At 35.8% G+C, this 22,755-nt stretch overlaps 1 protein-coding gene across 1 annotated transcript in view; it reads left to right on the forward strand.

Annotated features, from left to right (window-relative positions):
* The window catches only part of LOC149791797 (uncharacterized), a 157,504-nt gene that overhangs the window by 47,971 nt on the left and 86,778 nt on the right, over positions 1–22,755 (forward strand). Inside the window, exon 6 of the mRNA XM_089969269.1 lies at positions 18,028–18,123. Within this exon, the coding sequence (XP_089825395.1) occupies positions 18,028–18,123 (96 nt within the window). The remainder of the gene's footprint in view (positions 1–18,027; positions 18,124–22,755) is intronic.

The raw sequence follows: 22,755 nt of genomic DNA on the forward strand, positions 1-22,755 counted from the left end.
TTATAAATTCCAAAGATGATACATAATTCCATAAGACCTTTCTACTCAAGAGAAAGAAAGGTTTAAATCATACAATTTGTTTTATCTCGTAAAACATACATATAATTCACACTGTATAAAATAAAATAAAACAAACGTAAATTATACAATGATTTATACAAATCAATCTAATTATGTACTTCTGAACACGTGAAAATGTGTTTGATATAAAATTTTGTTTCCCTTATTGTATCTCATTTGTATGATATATGATCGTAAAATCAGACTCCATCCTAACAATCTTTGATTCTTATTCTTCCTTTTATTAACGACAATGAAGGATTGTACTTTTGCACAAGTTGATTGTCAGAGTGTTGTTTAGCTGTGCCTTTAGACAATAACCGGATTGTTTCCATGTAATCCCTCCATGTGTCGCTGTAGATAATGACGCCATCAATGGAAGCGTCACAATTTCCTGTTCCAGATGTTATCATATTAATGAAACATTGGAGTGAATTCGGGGAACATTTCATTCCGATCGGCATAAATATGTCTTAATGAAGTTCATTTGGAGTATCGAATGCTGACATTTCTTTTGCTTTCTCGTTAAGTGGAATTTGTCAGAACCCATAGAAGCGGTCAGATTTTGTGCCATACTTCGCATTTCCAATCAGGTCAATCCTAGAAATTGGAAATAAATCGGTCTTATTTACACTATTTACTCTCCTGTAATCAGTACACATACGGAAAGTCTTATCTGATTTCGGCACGAAAATACCAGTAGAACTCCAGTTACTTTTACGTGCTTGAATAAAGTCGTATTCCGGAAAATACTGAACGTGTTTCTTCAGATATTCGTGTTTAGAGGATTCATCTTATAACGAGGTAGCTTTGCAGGCTTTGCATTAGCTATTTCGACGTCGTGGAAAATCTTGTTCGTTCTTGTTGAAAAGTAAAAAAAAAACAGGTCTTCATATTCTTTTGTTAGCTGTTTGAGTTCGTTCATTTCTTCAAGGTGCATATTGTCCAAAAACATCCAAAAACATCAGAGTCGCAAAGATTATTCGTTTTAAAGTCAGCACCCTCCGATTTCTCATCTTCGTTCAAATGTTGTATATGTTTGACAGGTACTACTAAATTATATGGATCCTTTATATAGCTATTTCTTACTACATGCTCCTATCACAAAAACTAATTAAATCCTGCCACTCAGCAGCATGGACACTGTATTGTAAGTCACATACCTTCTTCCAACATTTATTCGGACCAAAATACAAACGCTGTGAATAATCCCGAAGAGATTCCTGAACAGGAAACAGCAACTGAACACCTTTGTTCAATTTAATATTCCCTCAAAGGAATAGTTTATCGAAAACTTGACAGCAAGAATATTGCCTTACTTGGTCTTACTGAGAGGGACGAAATAATCTATCATTACTCTACTAAATGGTTCATCAAACGCATTAATGGGGGACAAATGATATTTGGACATCGCATGATTGGGTTTTCCTACCATCGGCAAATATAGAAAGATCTACAAAACCTAGAAGTATCACTTTCAAGGGTCTGCCGGTAAAACGATTACAATTTTTATGATAGGTCTTATTTACTTCTAAATCATTCGTCAACGGCTTTTCAAGAGCTAGACTAACGATTTCCTGTCGATACGATCTATGTATTACAATTTGATCATTAACTGACCACCCGTCATCAGCGGTACCTCAGGTGGCTTAAATTTGCTCAAAAGGACGACATTCTTCAAGAAATACACGTTCGTTCTTCAGCTTTACTAATAGTCTTCTGAAAGAAACAGAATATTATGGATCTTGTTCCTGCAAGACAACTAGTGAGGGTATTTTATGATCCCGATTAGAGTTAAAAGAATGCGTAGCCAAAAAAGGACCACTGTGATCAATAATTCCCGATTTATCACACCTTTGACAGAAGTGATCTCATTAAAAGTATGACCCATAAAAGGTGTCTGCTAAAGAAAATACATGCTGTTCAATAACATCATTTTCAAGAAGATGTTTTGTCATAACTCTAGTAACTGTGCAAGCTAGATATAAACCAGGGATTTCTACTTAGATAGGATTAACTCGTCGATCTATGCAATGCTTGGAAGTTACAAGAGAATTAACCAAGACCTTTTCTCCTGCTAGGTCATTACGTAATGACATATAAATGAAGTCTGTAGGCAAAGAAGTCACTGCTACAATTTTCACTGGTCCCGAAACTAAGTCTGATGACAAATTAACGCAATTGAGAGGGCATTCAACATATCCTCATTCCACTCCATGTATTAGATTAATTTTGACTAGAAGAATATTTCTCGGGAAATGGCAAGCTACTGTTTAGCAAAAAACTCTGAGAAGCGCTCGTGTCTCTTAATGTCTTAATAGGAGTAGAGTTACTAAAATCACCAACAAGTGAAGCCTTAGACATGAAAGGTTAATATTTACCGACAACAGACTGGGGTATGAAAGGTCCCACACAAGTATCTCTTTCAATACATGGTCGTGACCTTGACTTATTTTAGACAAGAGCCCTTTCAAGGTTATGTTGCCTATGTTTCACCTTAAAGTGATTAAAATAATGTGCCCTGTCGTTTTACAAATGGCGCACGTGGAACGAGATAATGTTTTATCAGGCATTAGATCCTTTACAGTTACACAAGCTTGAGGTTTTTAAGTACCCAAACGAGACCTTAATAGTTTCTTAATTGAAACCTGTTGAGGAGAAAATTGCAAATACAATAATAATCAACACACAATATCATGAGGTTGAAGATCTGCTCTGTTGAGCTGAGCCCTGTTCTGAACCCCGTGCTGTGTGCAAACGGACTCCAGCGAGCATTTTATAAATTATGAATTAAAGTTTACCGATATTATTTTGCTGAAGGAATTGTTTTATTCAACTATCCTATAGAAAATGTAATTCATTATCAAGCATGACTCGATTTTAATGCCAATGTCCCAAGAAATGCATTGACTACTTTAGTTTAGTTGTAGCTCTTAAACTCGGCAATATCATTAACCTAGACAGGAAAGTCATGCCAGTAACTTTCACATTACACATGTAATACTGTATTTGCCTATCGATCGACTTAACCTGTGTCTGCTATGTATAGAGCCGAAATATCAGTCTACTTTAAAAAGCGATTATCGTTTTTTTTCACTTTCAAAATAGCCTTTGGTGTAATATTTTGTTTGCATCTACGTTTCTTTATTGTTAATGTTTTCTACTCCAGCATGGCTTTCTGCTGCTGTGCCGTCAGGTCAGTTAAGTTTTAAACAAGCAAGGTTCCTTTACTCCTTCGAATGGATATCGTGTACCCTTTGCACGCAAACATTATTAGCAAAGGGTTACATCTCTCAAATATGTGATATTAGACACAGTGCTGAACTATGTCGAGCGTTATACTTAGAATCCATATCAAACTAATATATTTTATTTTATTGTGCTGACGTTAAGTGTTAGACCTACTATCCCCGTTCAATGATTGATTTTTGTATCATGCTTGAATCTCACAAATGACTTTATGAAAATGTCTCCTTGCTGTTCCTTGCTCTCCTGGTGTATCCTGCTGCATGATTAATACCACATCTCGAACATATCATATAATCGGCGCATACATCAGTACTGAATTAGAACATGGGTAGACAACACACCTTCTTCCTAATGCTAGCAGCATATTCATTACAAAATACTTACCAACAGATTTCTCACACAGCTCTTTTAATTCATAGTTACAGCCTTGTGCACGTCTGTTAACACTGAAACACCGTGTACATAATTCTTGCAAAATATTGTGAACCCCCTGCATTTAGGTCGGTATACGATCCAGTAAAAAACATTCTTAACACTGGCTTCCAATTATGAGCTTGACAAAAAGAATAAACGAAGTTACTTGTTGATATTCTCGGCATGTAAAAAAGATTTATTTTTCTAACTAACATCCAAATTATATTTGGTCATATCCCCTTGGGTGTGGGTGCTGGCGGTAAATTTTGTAATCAGTCTTTTATTAAAAGAGAATGAAATTGGTAAGAACCAATGAATCAGGGGATATTATTTTAAGCCGATGTTAAACCCATGAAGTTCCCAGTAGACATTACCATTTGATGCATTCATTATAAATTCGTTTTATAGATGAAAGTGGTATGCCTTTAATAGTTTTAACATAATGGTTGGAAGCGTATGAAACGATATGCGAAATGCTTGTATTATAAAATTCTTCAGTGCAAGATGTTGCATATGTGAATTCAAAGCAGTCGGGCTAATTATTCATTGCATTCCAGAATATGTTGTACATTTAGAAGCTTACCATTGCACAAAAAAGAAAAGAAACGATTTACCTATTCGATTAAGTATGTAATGTAATAATGTAAATTATTCACCCATATCTAGGTTCGTCGCATCTTTAAATCGTTGGTAGATAACTTCTAATATATCTTGCCACTATGCAGTTGATGGGATCCTTTTTCAAGTACCTGAGATGGTGGAATGGTCAAAAGCAGAGAGTACCTGTCAGAAGTACCATGGTAAACTATTCAAGCCCAATGAAACATCATTCGATGTGTCTCTATTCGGCGAATGCAATTTCAACGATGATTTATGGGTTGCTGCAACATACATCAACATTTCAAGTTTTGAATCAGGTAGATAAAACAATATTTCAATACAATCTCCTGATTTGGATACATTATGTTCAATTGTACTCACCACTAACACGTACAACTTGTAACGCAGAAAATATTATCATTATACCTAAAAACAACGGAACACCGTAACATAGTATTTTCCGTGAAATTTACTATGCATACATACAATTAAGAAAAGAGTTTGGTTTCATTCTCAGATACAGATTTATTTTTCAGCCATTTTTTGCCTTTACTTCGAATCTGCAAATGAGTACATTTATCCTGTCAAATGGTGTCGTAGATAAAGCAGCTGGAGAGATATATATTGGAGTTTATTTCTGTCTATGACGTGGTGACTCTTTTGCAAAAGAATATATTTTTATTCTCTTCAACACTATATTAAACATTGTTCTGAGAACTGATATACGTATTATGTACAACTCTATTAAGTTATATCGGGCATATACTGCCTGATATTAGATTTAATGTGTACACAATAATAGTGCGAAAACTGACACAAGTTAAATATAACATTTTCCATGGATTCCGCAAAGAATGTAATGCTTAAAACCTTCATTCATTAATCTAGGGTAATATGGCATCCAAAGGAATAACACAACTTTATCATTGTAATACTATATTCTGTAAGGCATTTTGCGATGAATTAGTGATCGAAAGCTGTACGACGATAGAGGGTTATAATTCATGTAGAATATATGTCTCTAGATATTTAAATTCCGTATGGTAATTGGTCGAATGCAAGCCCTAAAAGGACGCTATTATAGGCGAAGATTACATTAAACTTCTTTTGGCGTTATATTTCATTATGAGAATTTGTTTAACATTTTTATTTTACAGCTTCCGGGTTATCTGATTCAGTCATCAGGTGTGAAATGTGTAAAATAGAAAAAAGTTGTGGAACAACCTGTTTGTACACGGCATGTGGGAACCAATGCAACGCTTTATGTGAACAAGGTACGATAACTATCTTTATTGTCTCATATTAAAGGGAAACATACGAAATAGTGAGTTGAATTCGAAGTATTCTAAAACATTCACTAAATTAGTTTTCTTTTAAGCAAAAGTAAACAATATTGATGAACATTACTGTCGGAAGACTGAGTTTTCTGTAAAGTTGTAATTGTTTTCCTTTCTTGAAGACGTTATCAACAAGTGTTATTTCAATGATGCAGTTCCAGTACTATAAATTGCCAATGGAAAACAGATTAACTAAAGGAAACTGTACCTGTACTGGCGTAGGTAGTGAACATTTCTATCTCTGCCCATTGTGACAGATACAAAATGTAGCTCGGTGGCTTTTGCAGCTACTTATAATCCTTTTTGGAACGTGATAATTTGCCTCTTTTTGTGCGTCTAATTTGATTCACCTATGATTTAAACATGAATGCTGGTATTAATGAAGACACTATAGCTCTTCAATAATCTCATGGCATACCTCTTAAAACAGTGAGCACGTTGCAAGTCGTCAACCGGCAAATAGATTGAAAACTTAACGAAATGACGAATTACCAAGAAGAAATTAAAATATTTCTACTGTCCATAGTATTGAATATACTCTTTCGTTTTCATTCTTTCTCTGTCCCTTTGTCGGTTTGTCAGTTTTACCGTCATTGTTCCAGAGACATCATCGCATAACATATCTCCTGTATCTTGCGATGATGGTACAGAGAGAGAGAGAGAGAGAGAGAGAGAGAGAGAGAGACAGAGAGAGAGAGAGAGAGAGAGGGGGGGAGGGAGGGAGATAGAGAGACTCAAAGAGAGAGAGAGAGAGAATAGGGACGACTGAAGATCTTATTCCTTCTTTTATCAAGTCGTGCAAAAATAGCTTTATTGTTATATGTTCATTATGCAATTTTAAAAACATAAATGCCCCTCACAAAAATTAACATACCTAGGAAAGTACACTTTGGGTAAAGTATCACATAATTGAAATTTTGTCGATTACACAATATTAGATATTTTTTACCCAAGCGTTTATGTAAATTTTCCAAACAATATTGGACTACATTCAAACTTATCTTGATTTTTTTCACATAAAAGTGGCATAATTGTCATTGGTCACAAATCTGGTTCTGCATAATTGTCGTTAGTCACAAATCTAGTTCTGTCAGTCGCCTTTATAATGGAATGACTCAAGAGGCATTATGTAGTCCATGCCAACAGCTCTGTATCGAGGGACTGTCCAACTGCCATTTGTCTTGAAAAGTGAGTGTAAATAGTAAAATAATAAAGAGATGATACATATCCAGGACTTTACAAGTGAACTTATTGTTATATATGTAGATGTTGTTGAATATAATAAGACTGTTTCAAATATTTTCTTTAAAGAACAACAAGGAAGAGCTGAAACCAGAAAAAAATATATTTGTGAAATATAACATATTTCCGTAAAATAAAACGTGATATAATTAAACATAGCTTACAGTAAATTAAATCCCAAAGTAGAAAATGTTTTATCAATTCTAAAAATTTTGAGTACTTTGAATAATTTCCAAAGGTATTCAGAATCATAGTCTGTATTTTAAAGGTATATCAACAATACGGAAGAATCAACGTTATAATCCCAAACTGTCTTTAAATGAATGAGGAGTAAACTGTTTAGTCTATTTGCTCTGCTTTTGTTCATTCAGAGATTTTTATAATTGAAGAAATATATCTGCTTGTAGCAAAAGAACTTTGCAATGGCATCATTAAGAGTGAGAAATACCGTCCCATTACACAAGATAAATGCGCTCGTACGACTCTCAAGTTACAGAAATTGTAATATTACTTATGATTTGTTTTAGATCCTTATTATTTTAAATAAACTGAAACAATGCGTCAAAATTGATTACTATATTTGTGTGCAGCATGATCAAGAAATTTACAGAATAGGTAAATATAATATTACATTCGTAGTAATAGGGGGTTGACTGTATGCACATTTTGGTCACGTACGACGGAAAAATATAGGAGGCATCCATTCTAAAAGTAAGGGGCGATGGGTGCAAGGAGAATTTAATATTAGTCAATATGTTTAAGACTAAGGGTATGGGGATGTTTATGTTAGAATGTTACAAGCACCAATAAGTAATAATAAATCTAAAAAGAAGGATGTAAATGAAGGAAGTTTAAACTAAATTAAAATCCGATTAACAAAATATAATCACATCCACCCTATGATCATACAACCATTCCACTAATGTTCAAAGAACTAATAATTCCCATAGACCCGTACAAAAACCCGTACGTCTATACACTAAAGTGAGTAGTATGGGCGTAGAATAGTAGAACTGCGCACATACAAACCATACCCATATATCAGCAAACATATAAAGATCAGAAGAATGGACAGGGTTTCATGCTTGGTAAGGATGATGAAACAACAGACATACACAAATAAAGTAGAAACAAATATCATCAATATTTGAGTAGCATTTCTTTTTTGAAACATATGATTCGCTCTGAAAAGGCCGTTGGTGTTATCATGGGTCTATGATGTTAAATATATCGGTGACACATACAAATCCCAGGACGGGCTAGACAGCAGGCAACCTTTCATACATTACGCTGCGTTCGATCGTCCGATGCAGACATAGACCACAATTAGAATTCAGGCATTCGCATTCCAGTTGGTTCTTATGTTACGTGTTTAGACTCGAATAAACAGTAACACAATAAAGAGTGAAAACACCAAGCTTTTAAAAATATTACAGTAAATGTATTTCCCTGGAAAAATACTGTAAAAATGAAAACAATATGAGAACTTACGGTTTCCAGAATCAAATCCAAAAATAATACAAGAATAATCCACGAATAAAATTTTTGAAGTCCTAATAATGAAATATTCTAATGATTCCAAGTTCGAGTCCCGCCGAAGAATCCAAGAATCGAAGGCGATGACGTATGCTGTAGCCTGTACTGTATTGACATCTACATATTTTTTGTACAAACATAATAATTAATCCTCCGGTCTTGGAAATCGAAATAAAATGTTCAAGAAAAGTCCTTGCTCAATAATTCTGTATGAATCCATATTTTCAGCGAAACGATTTAATCTCCTAGAACCCAAATAATCTGAAGGAAAATTAACATATGACTAAAAAAACTCAAACGTTGAATACTGGTCACAACAGAAGAAAAGAACTTGCCATCAAGTGTTGAAAAGCCCTAATTGCGAAATATATTGCAAAATAGAAGATAACATGATCGTGTTTACATTTAAAAGTCACATAGCTCCTATATGTCATTGATAAGAACAAATCATTTTACTCCTAGAAAAAGGTTGACCCTCAAACAAGGCCAGGAACGAAGTCAAAAAATAGAAACAAGTGTTTCTTTTTTAGGTATCTAAGGAAAACTCAGGTCAAATTGAATTTTCTGGAAAATATCAAATTCCTAATAAACAAAATTACATTATATTGACATGTAAAGAAACTAAAAAGACTCTGTTGAGGACAATATTGTGGATACTGATAAAGAGCAAGCGCTTAAGGAAATGGCCCTGGAAGAACACACAGTCAGAGTTTAGAGACAACGGCAAACGTTACGATTGAAGTCTGGATTTTGACCATGGTTTTTGATTTGCCCTTGTTGTGACATGAAGGATGTCTCAATGGTTTTGAGCCAGTAGGCTCTCATGGGTCGGTGGTTCTTCCCTGGGTTTTCCAGGGTTCTTCCTCCACCAGTTATACTAGCCGCCATGTATAGCCTATCTTGTGCTGAAAAATGGCGTTAAACCCTAGAACAACAACAACAACAAAATCAATGGTTTTGACAAGAGTGTAAAGTGACTGACGATGTATTTCTCTGGATCTCAAAAGCTTTGTGCTGCTGCCTGGATGAACATAATTACTTGTGTTCTGGAGAATAGACTATTTTATCCAAGATATATTATAATAAACTGACGATGTTAAAATACAATTCAATGACAGAAAGATAAATATAATGCTCAAATTCTGGGTGAATGTGATACGTGCTTCCTCCTTTATCTTTGGAAGTTTTTGCAGAGTCCATTGCAATGTAATTACTACCAGCAATGGAGAGGATGTGTCTCGCATCACGTTGTCCTCCACACCAGATTACACAAGCATTAAATTGAGACTTTTGTTTATTTGTACTGAATATTAAACGTACTTGAGAAATGGTTGCTGTTGTTGCTGATGATGCATTTCGACTGAGACAAAAATATGAAAGAGAACGTTCTGCTGTCAGAAAAGTACAATTGTAGACGATGAAAAGGCGGATGGTACTCGATCAATAAACATCAGTGAATTTTGTCGTGTGCTTTGCCAAACTGATCGTTGAAAATAGTTTAACTAGTATCAATAACATGTCCACCAATAAAATAACACCCTGAAAGAGGTTTAAGTCGTAAATATTCAATTGGTCAAAAATGGGGATTCTATTGTTTTCGTAACGCTAGGATAATATTTTTCCAAGTTTATTTCTACTTGTTCGTCGAATATTTCTGCGACAACCCCTGAGGCACGATCACGCTCAGAACTTGAGTGGGATGATTGACCTATACAAAACGTACTTCCTAGAGCACTTTGTTGTCTGTGAAAAACATAATTTGACGTTGTGAAACATATTAATATAACCGTTTCTAGGTATAGTCAAATAAAATCGATTATTGATGGTTCTCGTCTCCAAAGAATCAATTAATGTCATTGAAGAATAATGATTATCCACCAGTTCAAAAAGGTTATTATGTCTCGTATATTGTTGTCTACAGTACTTATTTTTCGTAGGACATGTTTTAATAAGGGATTTGAAAGACAATGGCCATTACATCTGCTGAGTAAAAAGCCAATTGTTACCATGTTCTTGCAAAGTCTTGTTTCCAATAGCTGTCCCAATGACACAGTATATTGTAAAGATCTGACAGCAGAATTGTTCACTAGATAAGCACTGCCGATTTGTTTTTGTGTTAGCAATTTCTGTAGTCTATCTTCGAGAAGAAGTGCAGAGTTTAACGCGATGTTCATCAGTTCTACCTTTTTTATAGTCATTGAATTTGTGAAGCTGCAATCAATGAATCAAAACTGAAGGATATCCTTTCCAACACAGTTTGTATTCTTGGATATGATGTTTTCCCATGACCATGTGTAACCCTTGTACTCAATCTTATCTTGTTTTAGATGTCAATGGAAACACCCGTGCCACGTTTGTACACACATACATTTTACAAACAATATTTGTAGCTTGGATTCTACGAAGGTAAATGGAATACGTCTACTAAGTCATTTTCGTTTTGCACAAAAGTGTAAAACATCCTGTAGATATAAACTTTTAGTTTGCGTTTGACTGGACGTTGTATGTTTTGAATTATTCCCTAGCCGGCCACATGGGCAGGATTGTAGTAAATACTTTCCAAAAGTGTGTCCGGCCTTTGAGTCATTAAATCACCGGATGTTTGATACTCTTAGGGTTGTATTGTATTGGGGATTGCGATGTTTGACGTTTCCAATAATCAATAATAGTTGGAAAGGAACTTTCCATATAATGTTTTAATTGTTTTCTTTATATAATTCACTATTTGCCTTTGCTTCTTTATTTTTTTGCTTCTTTATTTTTCGATTTCGCTAGAGAGGGTTTTGGCGCCATCTTTTGGAAGAGAAATTTCACTTCTTACACAATCTGGGTATCAGAAGGTGGCAACAGGGCTGCAACGTATGGGCGGCAATGTGCTTGAACAGTGGTGGTTTTAATGTTTTTCTTTTTCTCTTTCATACTCGTGGCCGCGTATGGTTGATTTGTAGCTACTTGTGTCTTTTTCCTTTTATTCTTGAAATCATTTAGGTTTCGTTTTGTCAGTTATGTTTAAAGCTCTTTGGTGAAAAAGTTGAATATATTGTATAAGTATCATTGTTTGTTGTGACTTTCACGTTTCAGTAAAATCTGTTCGATCCATGAAGGATTGTAACTCTTTTTGCAATTGTGACATTTATGTGAGATGATGGTGGTGGGCTAGTGATGTATCTGGTGTTCGTAATAAAGGTGGAGCTCCACCATCGATCGTACGTAACTAGTGTTAACTTTCGTGCCTTAATACTATTTAGGCATACTGGCTTGATGTTACACCAGGCGGGCTTGTTCTTTATATGTTCTTTGTCCTTTTTATATGTTCAACTCGCCAATCTTGATGACACTTCATTTCATCGTCAGGAGTGGATCAAAGAATAAAATAGTTTGCTCTGCGTGCAAGAAGTGTTGTGACTCTTCGTCTACAATTATGTAACGGGAAAAGATGAACGCAATAATTTAAGTAAAATCAACGAATTATTTATTTCTTTACCATGTAAAGTAGAAATTGTAGATACACTTACAGTTTTGTGAATTAAATCTCATGTAATTATAAAGGTCTAATAATATAGAATCTTACAAAATTAAAGAACGTTCCAAATGAATTCTAATAGTTTTGAATATCCTGATGTACCATAATGTCTTTCAATGAGTTCACAATACTCCCAAAGTATTGTAATGTTGAGTCCGGAGGCCAATAAGTACTTTGTAATTCCAGTGCACAATTTTAATAAATAATTCATCGTGAATTATATCTGCAAAGAACTGTGGACTCTGATTAAAAAAGATTACTACAGACTGTCCAAAAGAGACTGATCGAAGATAAGAATGAATTACTTGTTTACCAAGTCCCTATATAAACATTTTCAATTGACGTAGATGTGAGTAATTTCAATGGAAAATTCTAATCAAGTCGTGAACAAATTGGTTTGTTGAACATTTTACGATTATATACAAACAGGTTATAATAAACAACTATATAAAAATGTCATCTATGTATACATATGGTTTTGAAATGATCATTGTCTTACGGGAAAATCTATAGTCATGTACAAAACGTAAGACGACATACCATCCATATATATATATATATATATATATATATATATATATATATATATATATATATATATATATATATATATATATATATATATATATATATATATATATATATATATATATATATATATATAACAGAGGTGAAATGTATCTCACAGGAAGGGGAAAATTTCTATCTCTCATATCAGTCTTATCGTTGCATTGTTGAATCTCTTAAAGTTTGTTTAATATTATGGAGGATATTAATTTAGCAGGTGTACTAAATCAATCCAAGAATTGTCAAAAAATCGTACTACATCAGTAGTGAGTTGCAAAATATCTTTTCGTCAATACCAGCATAATAATACAGCTGTTTCTCAACATGGACTTTGGAATGAAACTCTTTAAATATAACCGTGTAAGTGCAAGCGGTTCTTCCTTATTCTCTGGATATATGTATTGAATCAGGATCAATCATTTACTTTCCGAACTTTCAGCCTTGCACTTGTGTCAAACTCCTCTGAAGGCATGTAATGACAAGAGACGTCATCAACGATTTGTATCGTTTCTTGTTGGAATTACCTGATCATTTCCTGACGGTGGACGACTTATGTTTGAAGTGACTATGGATACCTCTATTTCTATCATTTTCACTTTCAACACGTGAGGATGAAGGAGCCACAATCGAGCACACTTCTAGACAGAGATTTACAGAGAGATAGTATTTAAAATATGCCAAGAAGAATTATGGAGAGACCCAAACTCCTTTCGAAAAAAACATTTATGATGTTTGCTATGTTTGTCTATAAACAGAGATTTGTCCACGTTATTCCCACAACGTAAAACAAAAGACAACACTAAGAAAGAAGAGATTAGGCATAGACACCAAAGCAGTATACGTGTTCAATGGATTCCACTCCGTCTTAGAGATTGAGACGAAAAGAACAGAAAATAAACAAAAATGATATTTAAGAATCAGATGAAGCAGGATAACGTTTTTAAAAGATGAAATAAAAAATCAAGACATTTCTAAGTGAAGATGAACTTTCATGAAATAAAGTGGTTCTAATTTCAGTGTAATTTGTTTATCCGACAATACACCGAAAAATTCTAATGTAACCATGAACTGAGATTTCACAAAATTGTTGTTGAATGAATTTTAACGGTTTCTTGGTAGATTTTGTTTCTTTTATGTGGCAAGATTTGCACTAGTATATCTGTCTGAGAGGTAAAGATGGCACGATAAAGGATCGTTGGGATTGGACAAGATGTCATGGACCTTTCTGCATCAGCTTCAACTGCCTAAAACTTTTCTACGTCAGTGACCTGCTAATTCTACTTTGTTGGTAGTTCCTGTCCATTCTGGGATCCCATTGACATCCAATATCATGTAAGGTTTGTTATCTTGCTTATGGAAGAACCTCTTTCATTGGTTTCGCCAAAGTGGCTTCATATACTCCCATCGGCTATTTTAGATCCTTAAAATGTTCTGTGACACATTTTGTATTCTGTTATTCCTGTCTTCCTTCTGCTCACTATTCATGGTTTTGATTTGTTGTCATTGTCTCTTTTCTTGTATGAAATAAGTGTTTTCTTTTTGGCATTGTAAAGGGATCACTAACTCTGTATCTTGTTAATTCTGAAGAAATGTCCCTATTCTGGTAATATGGTAGAATTGCAGAAGAAGGTGGGCGAGGTGGACAACTTTATGCGATAATAAAAAATCTCTGAAAGCCGTATTAAAAAATAAACCCTTCTCTGGAATAGGAAGGTACCCTCAGTGGAATATGATTAGCTACAGACGCAGTAGTCCTACAGTCATCCAGACTATATTTGCAACTACAATAGTTTTAAATGTTATAAACGCTTTAAGTATATTTATCGCGCCTCATCTTGAGTTTTGATAGACACAAAAACATGTCTTGTTGAATATATGCCATATGAAATATCACAGATACGTTTCATCAAATTAATTGAAATCCTTGTAACATACTATACAAGCGTGATTCCACTTCTTCATGGGGTAAAATGTCCGCATTATCATATCTATATCCCACTAAGAGCAACTGAGGTCCACATAAGTATCCGAACACACATATGGAACGATATTTTGTACCAAAAGCATTCCTATCAAACGCTTATTAATAGGTCTTTTTCGAACAGTATATTTATGTGACTCAGGACTTGCGTCGTGTACCAATCTGCGTGGTTGTCATGAGTGAGCGAGCCAGTGAGTGATCGATCGCGGTGCATGATTCCCGTGCGTCAGGAGGATTAAAATCACTTCCCCGCCAAACTAACAAGAAAGATTCAGGCATTCCTACTCTAGGCTGGAAACGGCCAACACCTCGAGCAGTGCGAGTTGTGTAGAGCACTCGTCTTTAACGCAAGTGAAAGACAAGGGGTTGAATATAATTTGGAAAAATTATACCCTTCGAGTCTGGTAAGGGATAATTAGTTTTTTTGTGATAAAATTATAAATGCCGGTAGGTGGGTTATATCCTGTGTGTTGTATTTGTGTCGGTTATATTCTGTATCGTATTTGTCTTGTATTCTAAGTATGCGTTTTGTATTGTTTTTGGTTTACCTTGTACCCATAATAAATCCCACAATTGACGAGCTAGTCTTATTATTTCAACCCGAAAGGAACGGAAAGGTATCTCACTTTTAGTTACACGTGCAAATCACTATTATTGTAGCAGTCTGACAAAAACCAATACTTAAACATGCGATATTTCTATATTAATTAGTTGTTTTTTTTTAACAACAATGTAGCGAAACAAAAGAAAGTTAATTGAAATAAAGTGGTTTCATGATTTGTGCACAACGAGAACGGCCGACAGTGGCAGAAACCACTGAAGACAGAGATTATATACAAAGCATTATAATCTGAATTGGGATATTGTTTTTTTTGGCATTTCGATGCTACGCAAATGCAATACCGTTGCAGAACAGGAAACATGGAATAATTCTTTCTGTCATTCTAATAATAGAAAAGCTGACAGAAACTTATAGAGAACTTGCATAGATTTTTTAAAGTTTCTGCTAGCTTCCTAGACTCACAACGAAAACTGACCTAATTCTCAACCGATCTACATTGAATTTAAACTGAAACCTCAATATTCATTTTCATTAAAATATCACAATTGATTAATATGTTCTTCAAAAGATCTATTTTCAATTTGTACCTAATACATTTAATTTCGGTCTACAAATAACCAAGAAACAGTATCAGAAACCATAATGTCTGAATAGCTTGTATGCTCATATAATGGAAGCTCGCTGATTATAGTTTGAGCGTCGAAGAACATAGAATAATGCAGTTCGTTGCATGAGGTACTCTGCATGTCCAGAACAAAATACGATTAGCTTATACAATTGTGTTTTCTTTCTCATAATTTCAAATAATTTGCTGTTCTTACTATAATTGTTTTCAGACCCACACAACCGTGTGATGTCGATTTTTACAAAAAACTGGAATTATGCAAGGCAATGGTGTCAACGACGTGGCAGTGAATTGGGCGACAGGATTCAGAACGCATCTTCTTTATTTCACAGAGAATATGTAGTGATGGATGTTTATGGACCAGAAATTTCATTCGAGTGCGATTTGAAACTAAATTAGGTATGTTTCAATTTATTTTCTACAGTTTGAGTCGAAGTCATGATCTTTATGCTACATGTATGTCAAGCGTACCACCTTTTCTGAAAATGATGTTCTTCTAACAACTGAATTAAATTCCAGATGTGAGATCCGAGTTATGGGGTTAAGTCAATGGAAAGAAGTAGCATTACCTCTTTGCATTTGCACTGGCAATTTGGTGAAATTCATTCAGGGACAATATTCTCGTGGTGTCATCTAATCTCAATGTATGATCACTCCTCTATATAACAAACTTTTTTAAACCTACCTGGTTTTGACTTTGCCCAATGGATTGTAAGAAGCGTCAATATATCGGTGTAGTGCTTACTTATTCAACATTTCAAATTTGACTTCATTCTCTCAAAGGGATTAAACTCTAACCGTACTGTCAGCAAAATACCGAAAACTTAACCAAGATTTTCATTTGACATTAGCTTTGCATGAAATTACATAGAATTTAAGGTGCATTTATATGTAAATATAGAACGCACTTTTTTAAAAGTTTAAATATGAACCTTAGTGCGAAAACGGAATGGGACGGTGAAATATATGTAGACGCTTTAGTTGATGTGGACCTTGCCAGAGCGTCAGAAAAATGATGATGGGTATATGATTAGTTACTTCAATATTTCAAAGTTCAGATTGTCTGATACTATTATTATTATTACTGCTGTCTGATACTATTATTATTATTATTATTATTATTATTATTATTATTACTGCTATGAATATCTTTGTTGTTTATTTAACCTTTGTACATGATTGTACATTGTATTTTAAGATATTGGTGATTTGTGAACAACAGGTTTACATATCCAACATTTGTCCATGAATTTAAGCTGTAGAGAAGATGCGAGTTCAGAACAATATAGAGACATACTTGTTTAAAATTGAATAGAATGTTTCTTTTACATTAGTAACATGTAGGTCAAATTAAAACGTGGATAAATATAGGATTGAAAAAAAATTTATTCATTCTTATCCAGAATTAAAATATGAAATTTCAGTTCTGCTCAAATACTTTGGAGACGATTTAATGTTTGCATTTATTTCGTTGGAATTGCTTAGTGTTCATTGACGTTGGATACACATTGCTTTGAGACTATTGTGAACTCATTCATAGACGTTCTGGTTTGTTTCATTATGGTATAAAGACATTCGAAATTAGTGGGACACATTCGGAATATGGTATACGTTTGGAATTGTGATAGGACATTTACTTTATTTGGGATGTAATTTACAGTACTGTAAATTGTTTGTTAATTATACTACAATTTTTGGTTTCACTACATTTGATTACTTGATGTAAGATCTAGAGTCGTAACAAGTACTAAGGATTGGTACTCGTGATCATACATCAAAATACAAAGCATACACTTAAACCTTTTCAATGATCTCAAAATCTGAATTTAGACTCAGACTGAGGGTAGGATTGCAAGAATAAGAATTGACAGTGCTACTTGTCTCATGACTATAATATCTATGGACTTACAGAATAAACGTCACCTAAATTTACTCAAGGTTTTTCAACAACCTTGGCTTTGGTTTATGAGCAGTATAAGGATGCGACTGTATGAAAAGACAGCGCTTATTCAATGGTCTACGTTGATGGTTATCTGTTACTGAGTTTAATAATTGAGAGCATATATGACATGTTATCCAAGGCTAAATAATTTATTAAAATGACGATACCACTTTAGTCTGTCTTGTATGTACATAGGGACCGACGCCCAACAATTTGTAAAGTTGTCTTTTTAGTTGAGACAATGCTTTAAAAGCAAATTGTCCTATCAACTAAATTGATTCTCAAGTCGAAATAAATAAAAATAATAAAAATGAGTAGTTATGACTTGAATTCGTTCGTAAGTACTTTTACTTAGAATAAGACTGCATCTTTTGCTGTTTTTATTTAAGCTCCGACGAATGAACAAGTTGAATGTGGTATACTTCAAAATGCTAAATTATCCTTTACGAGTTGCAACAGACAGCTTCATTCGCTATGCGAAACAGGTAATTCTTTCATTTATTTTTTCCTTTTAATTTTGAATGAGCATTCAGTTAACAGGAAAACAACGGAAAGTTCTTACTTTTCCTCATTAATTTATTTCCAAGGCGCAATGTCTGTTACTGCTAGTATTTAGTGCGATTATGAATCTCATCTATAGAGGGCCACACTAAGATTTTTACATTATAATATATACATTATGCACTGATGATATCCTGTAATATTCTAAAGTAAACATATTTTTCTAGCTTGTGTCATACTGTGTTTGCTTAATTATTTCTTGCTAAAAACATCAATGTTATGAAAGCTTTATTACTCGTTTCAGTCATGAAATACATTTGTGTGTGATCACTCCATCGCTTTGAGCGATAGTATAGACGTATGGATGTGTATACTCCTTCCTTCTCTTTTCTCCCCCTACACTTTACTAACAGGAGTATAGCGATTATAAAGAGTGGCAGAGGCTGGTAGTTTTGTTTCTAAAGGGAGTATAAGAAAGTTAAAGCTGATAGGGTACAATGTTAGGTTTGATTTTATGGAGATTTCGTCCCTCTTCGTTTAGATTATACTCTTTGTCTGATACTTAGTGCAATGTGTACAACATTGATGTATTTATAATGTACATGGTCACTTTGACTGCGCTTCAACGGCATGCTGGATATTACGCGTGGATAGTGGTCAGGCTAAAGTCGTTTTGATTATTATCTGAGGGCATTTGGTTTAGTAGATGTGGTGTTGTTCAGTAAATAACACGTTGTGCTTGCTCCAAACAACGTACTGGTTAGTAGATGTATGTTTGACATAAAATATTGCCCTTTCCTTGTTAATAATTTACTTTGCAAGATCTACAGTGACAATTGGACCTCTTCCCATATTGGCATATTTTTCCCTGTTCAAGATGTGAAATTTCTATTGTCTCAAAAGTTATATCTCGTAGCCCCGATAGGACCGTTTCTCATTGTAATCTAAAACTAGTTAATATATCAAAGTACAAAATTAACATTTGATCCGGCTGAGATTCACTGATTGGTTTCCTTATAATTACGAAAGTGTTACTACTAATATTGCTACTACTACTGATATTCATGACGGTTTGCTTTTGACAGCTCTGGGTATATCGGCATCGTTTTCATTGGGTTCTGTTTAAACGCTGTCAAGCCAGCTGGTCCAAAAGAAAATGTTCACAGAAATAATAGTTTACAGCCTGTTACTGCAAACATACAGGCCACGCGAAATAAAGGCGTTGGTGCCTCAGGCCTATAAGGTTCTATCAAATATGTGAACAAATAAGGCACAGAAGTATTTATGCCGTTATTAAAAAACATCATCGAATGCCTGCTATGCCAGGATATGGAAGGAGATTTGACCACGTTATCCCCACAACGTAACCGAAAAGACAGCACTAAGAAAGAAGAGATTAGACATAGAGAACAAAGTAGTTTACTAGTTTCATTTTTCAATGGAATCCACTCCCTCTAAGAGATTGAAAAGAAAATCATAGGAAGGAAACAACGATGACATTTCAAAATAAGAAGAAGCAGGAGAACTTTTGTAAAAAATTTAATACAAATTCAAGAGCTCCTCCATGGTGGGCAGTTTCTGCAAGCTGCTGAGGACCGCATCGGAGATCTACCGTTCTTCGGAGTGCAGCTCTGGGTAGTGCTCCACCCATCTGGCCGTCTGTTGCTCACGGTCTGTGATCCTCTCTCCCGTCAGTGATTTGGGTGGTGGGGCCGATCGCTTTCGCTGTAGGGCATTAGACTTTCTTGATGCCACACTACATGCCTAGGATCTTTCCAGATTCTGCACTGCGCTGGATACCTTCACACAGTTGCTGTCACTTCTCGTTTGCGCACTGTATATCGATGCGTTAGGTGGTACTTTGAACCGTTTATTGAGGATTTTTATAAGCTATGAAGGGGTTTCGGTGGCCCTCGATTGTTGGTTCCATCCATGAAATGTGTACGTTGAACCAGTCTTGACTGGGCCGTTCCTTCGTGAAAAGCGTAGACATTGATGTGCTTTATATGGCACCCTTCATGGCGTTCCACTTGGCTGTGGCAGGTCATGGAGAGCCTGGTCCAAGGCGGACACATACTCTTCAACCTTGGAGGGGAACGACATCAGCGAGGTGTTGATGTGAGGACGACCATTTGGTTTGCAGCGGTGTAGTGTGTGTGGCTGAATTCGCACCCTGCTGTTGCAGTCTGCGCTGCAGTTACTTCTGGTGGAGCGGTCGTTGTTCAGGGCATAACACCTGATGATGACCAAGTCGAACTGTTGCCAGCGATGAGACAAGGTGTGTTTCCATGACACTTTGTGTTGTGGCTTACACTTGAAGAAGGTGTTTGTAACGCACAGGTCATGGTAGGTGCACAGTTGCAACAGTCTTTGACAGTTTTCATTGGTCTTTCCAGTGTCATGATGTCCGAGGCAGGAATGCCATGACTCTTGGTCCGCACCTACTCTGGCATTAAAGAAGCAATAGTGGCTCGTCTTTAGGGCATCCTTTGATCGTTTGACCAGGTGCGCATATAGTTGATCCGTTTGGTCTTCTGAAGACGTGAGGGTGGGGGCATTGACATTGAGGATGTTGTCAGGACACGCAGGAGTGGTAAGGTGGATTGACAAGAGACGCTTCGTACCTTCTGAGTGTGGCTGAACTGAGACAAGGAGAGAATTTTTTATGGCGAAGCCAACTCCGTGCTGGCGAGGGTCCTCAGGTTCTAGACCCGTTCAAACGAATGTGCAGTTTTACTCTCTTAGGGAGCAGCTGGAGGAGAGCCTGGATTCTTGGAGGGCAGCTATGCTAACATTAAATCTTGTGAGCTCTCTGTCGATGATGGCCGTGTTTCTGGACTCGTCCTCCTCCCTCAGGTCGTCAGAGATGCCTGTGCACATGGTGTGCACGTTTCAGCTTGTTAATTGAAGAGCTGTGGTCTTCTTTGTTGATTTCCTGTTTCTTTTTTCTGGTGTTAAGTTTCCGTCTGCTTGTCATGTTGAGCAACACACTGAGCTCTAGGCACCCACTGAAGCAGGCAGACGTTGACGGGTCAAAACCTTACTGCCCAGGGATGCCCGGGTTGAAGCGGTCAGTTCGACGTGATGATCCCTTCCACCGTCAAAGCTGACCCGTGGCGCCCCTTCTCTATCGGATGGGACTTATAACACATCGACTGCCAGCTTCCATGTTCTTTCCCGATTCAAGAGCAAGGCTGGAGTGGCCTCTCTAGGGCGCAAGCCTGGGCATGGAGTATGGACATCCTGGACCCCCTCTCGTCCTTGTTGGTGAGGTCCAAATGAATGCTGAACATGACATTTGGCACCAGTTAGGATGCAGGAGCTGTCGAAAGGAAGTCATTGTTGGCATCCTGCTCCCGTATTGGCTCTACTCCAGATTTTTTGTCTGAGTTTACTGCCATAGCCTTTCTTTCTCTTGAAGAAATCCACAAGGCAGCGGAGGCATCATCCAACGGATGAGGAACATCGTGGGTTTGAAATCAGAGTTTCCTTCTCTCAGATGAACTGCCTGACAAGGCTAACGAGCTCGATCTGCACGAGTATGGAGTCAGAGTTTTCCTTCTCTTAGACTGGCTGCCTACCAAACTAACGAGCCCAGTCTTCCCACACATTTATACCGCCGGGTACTCGGTCGCGCGACACAGCAAGCTCTGTGAAAACAGGACACCACTGATGAAGGTGCTTCTGTGGACACAAAAGTGTAAGAGAGGCCATATGCAAGAAACCTCCTGCCCAGCTGAGCCAGACAGTGATCCCGCGGAGGTCACCACATCTGGAAAGGAGAGACTGTGAGAGACGTTTAATTTTCCTTTGGCAAGCGGGACATCTGATCCAAGTCTAACACACACACACACACACACACACACACATATATATATATACATACATACACTGTTTAGATGTATGGAGTTCCAAATATTCAAAGGTATATACATTCTCCTTATTCCAACATAAATTAGACATGGCACAATAAAGTAATACTAGTTTTCTATTTATGGATCTCATATTAGTCATATCATATTTTGACAGTGAATATTGTTATACCTTCCTATATGTGCGTTCATTGGTGAATTATTTGCTGTTAAATAACAAACCAAGTTACTTTATTAATGTCTCAATTAGGTCATTTAAATATTTGTTTCCATATAAAATTAACTTTAATTAAAGTCTTATCATATCTTGACAGTTAATAGAGTCAGATTTCAATTGAAAATTGCAGCATTCTTTTGTTAATATATCATCAATTGTGTCCACATAATGAACGTTCATTCACAACAGTTGTATATACCTTAGATATAACTTGTCGACTACTTTGTTTTGCCTATTATGTTAATAAATGTTAGTGACCCAGGTAAGAAATACATATGAAGATTAAGCTCTTTTGTGTTTCAAAGTATTATCATAAAACTGAAAATAAATTCTTATATCACTTAAGAATATTGTATCTATTCATGATAATTCTCGCTCCAGATAAATCCATTGAATTTACTTTCCAGCAATATTAATTTTCACGATGGAAGTCTATTCATTAAAAGCCAAGCCAAATACATTAGCGGTATAGAGACCATCCAGATTAACAATTGAAAGTGTAAACAACTTTTTTGACCTTTTGGTTC

The sequence above is a fragment of the Sinohyriopsis cumingii genome, chromosome 9 (assembly GCF_028554795.1).
Source record: "Sinohyriopsis cumingii isolate HCF-2022 chromosome 9, ASM2855479v2, whole genome shotgun sequence".
Classification (NCBI taxonomy): Eukaryota; Metazoa; Mollusca; class Bivalvia; order Unionida; family Unionidae; genus Sinohyriopsis; species Sinohyriopsis cumingii.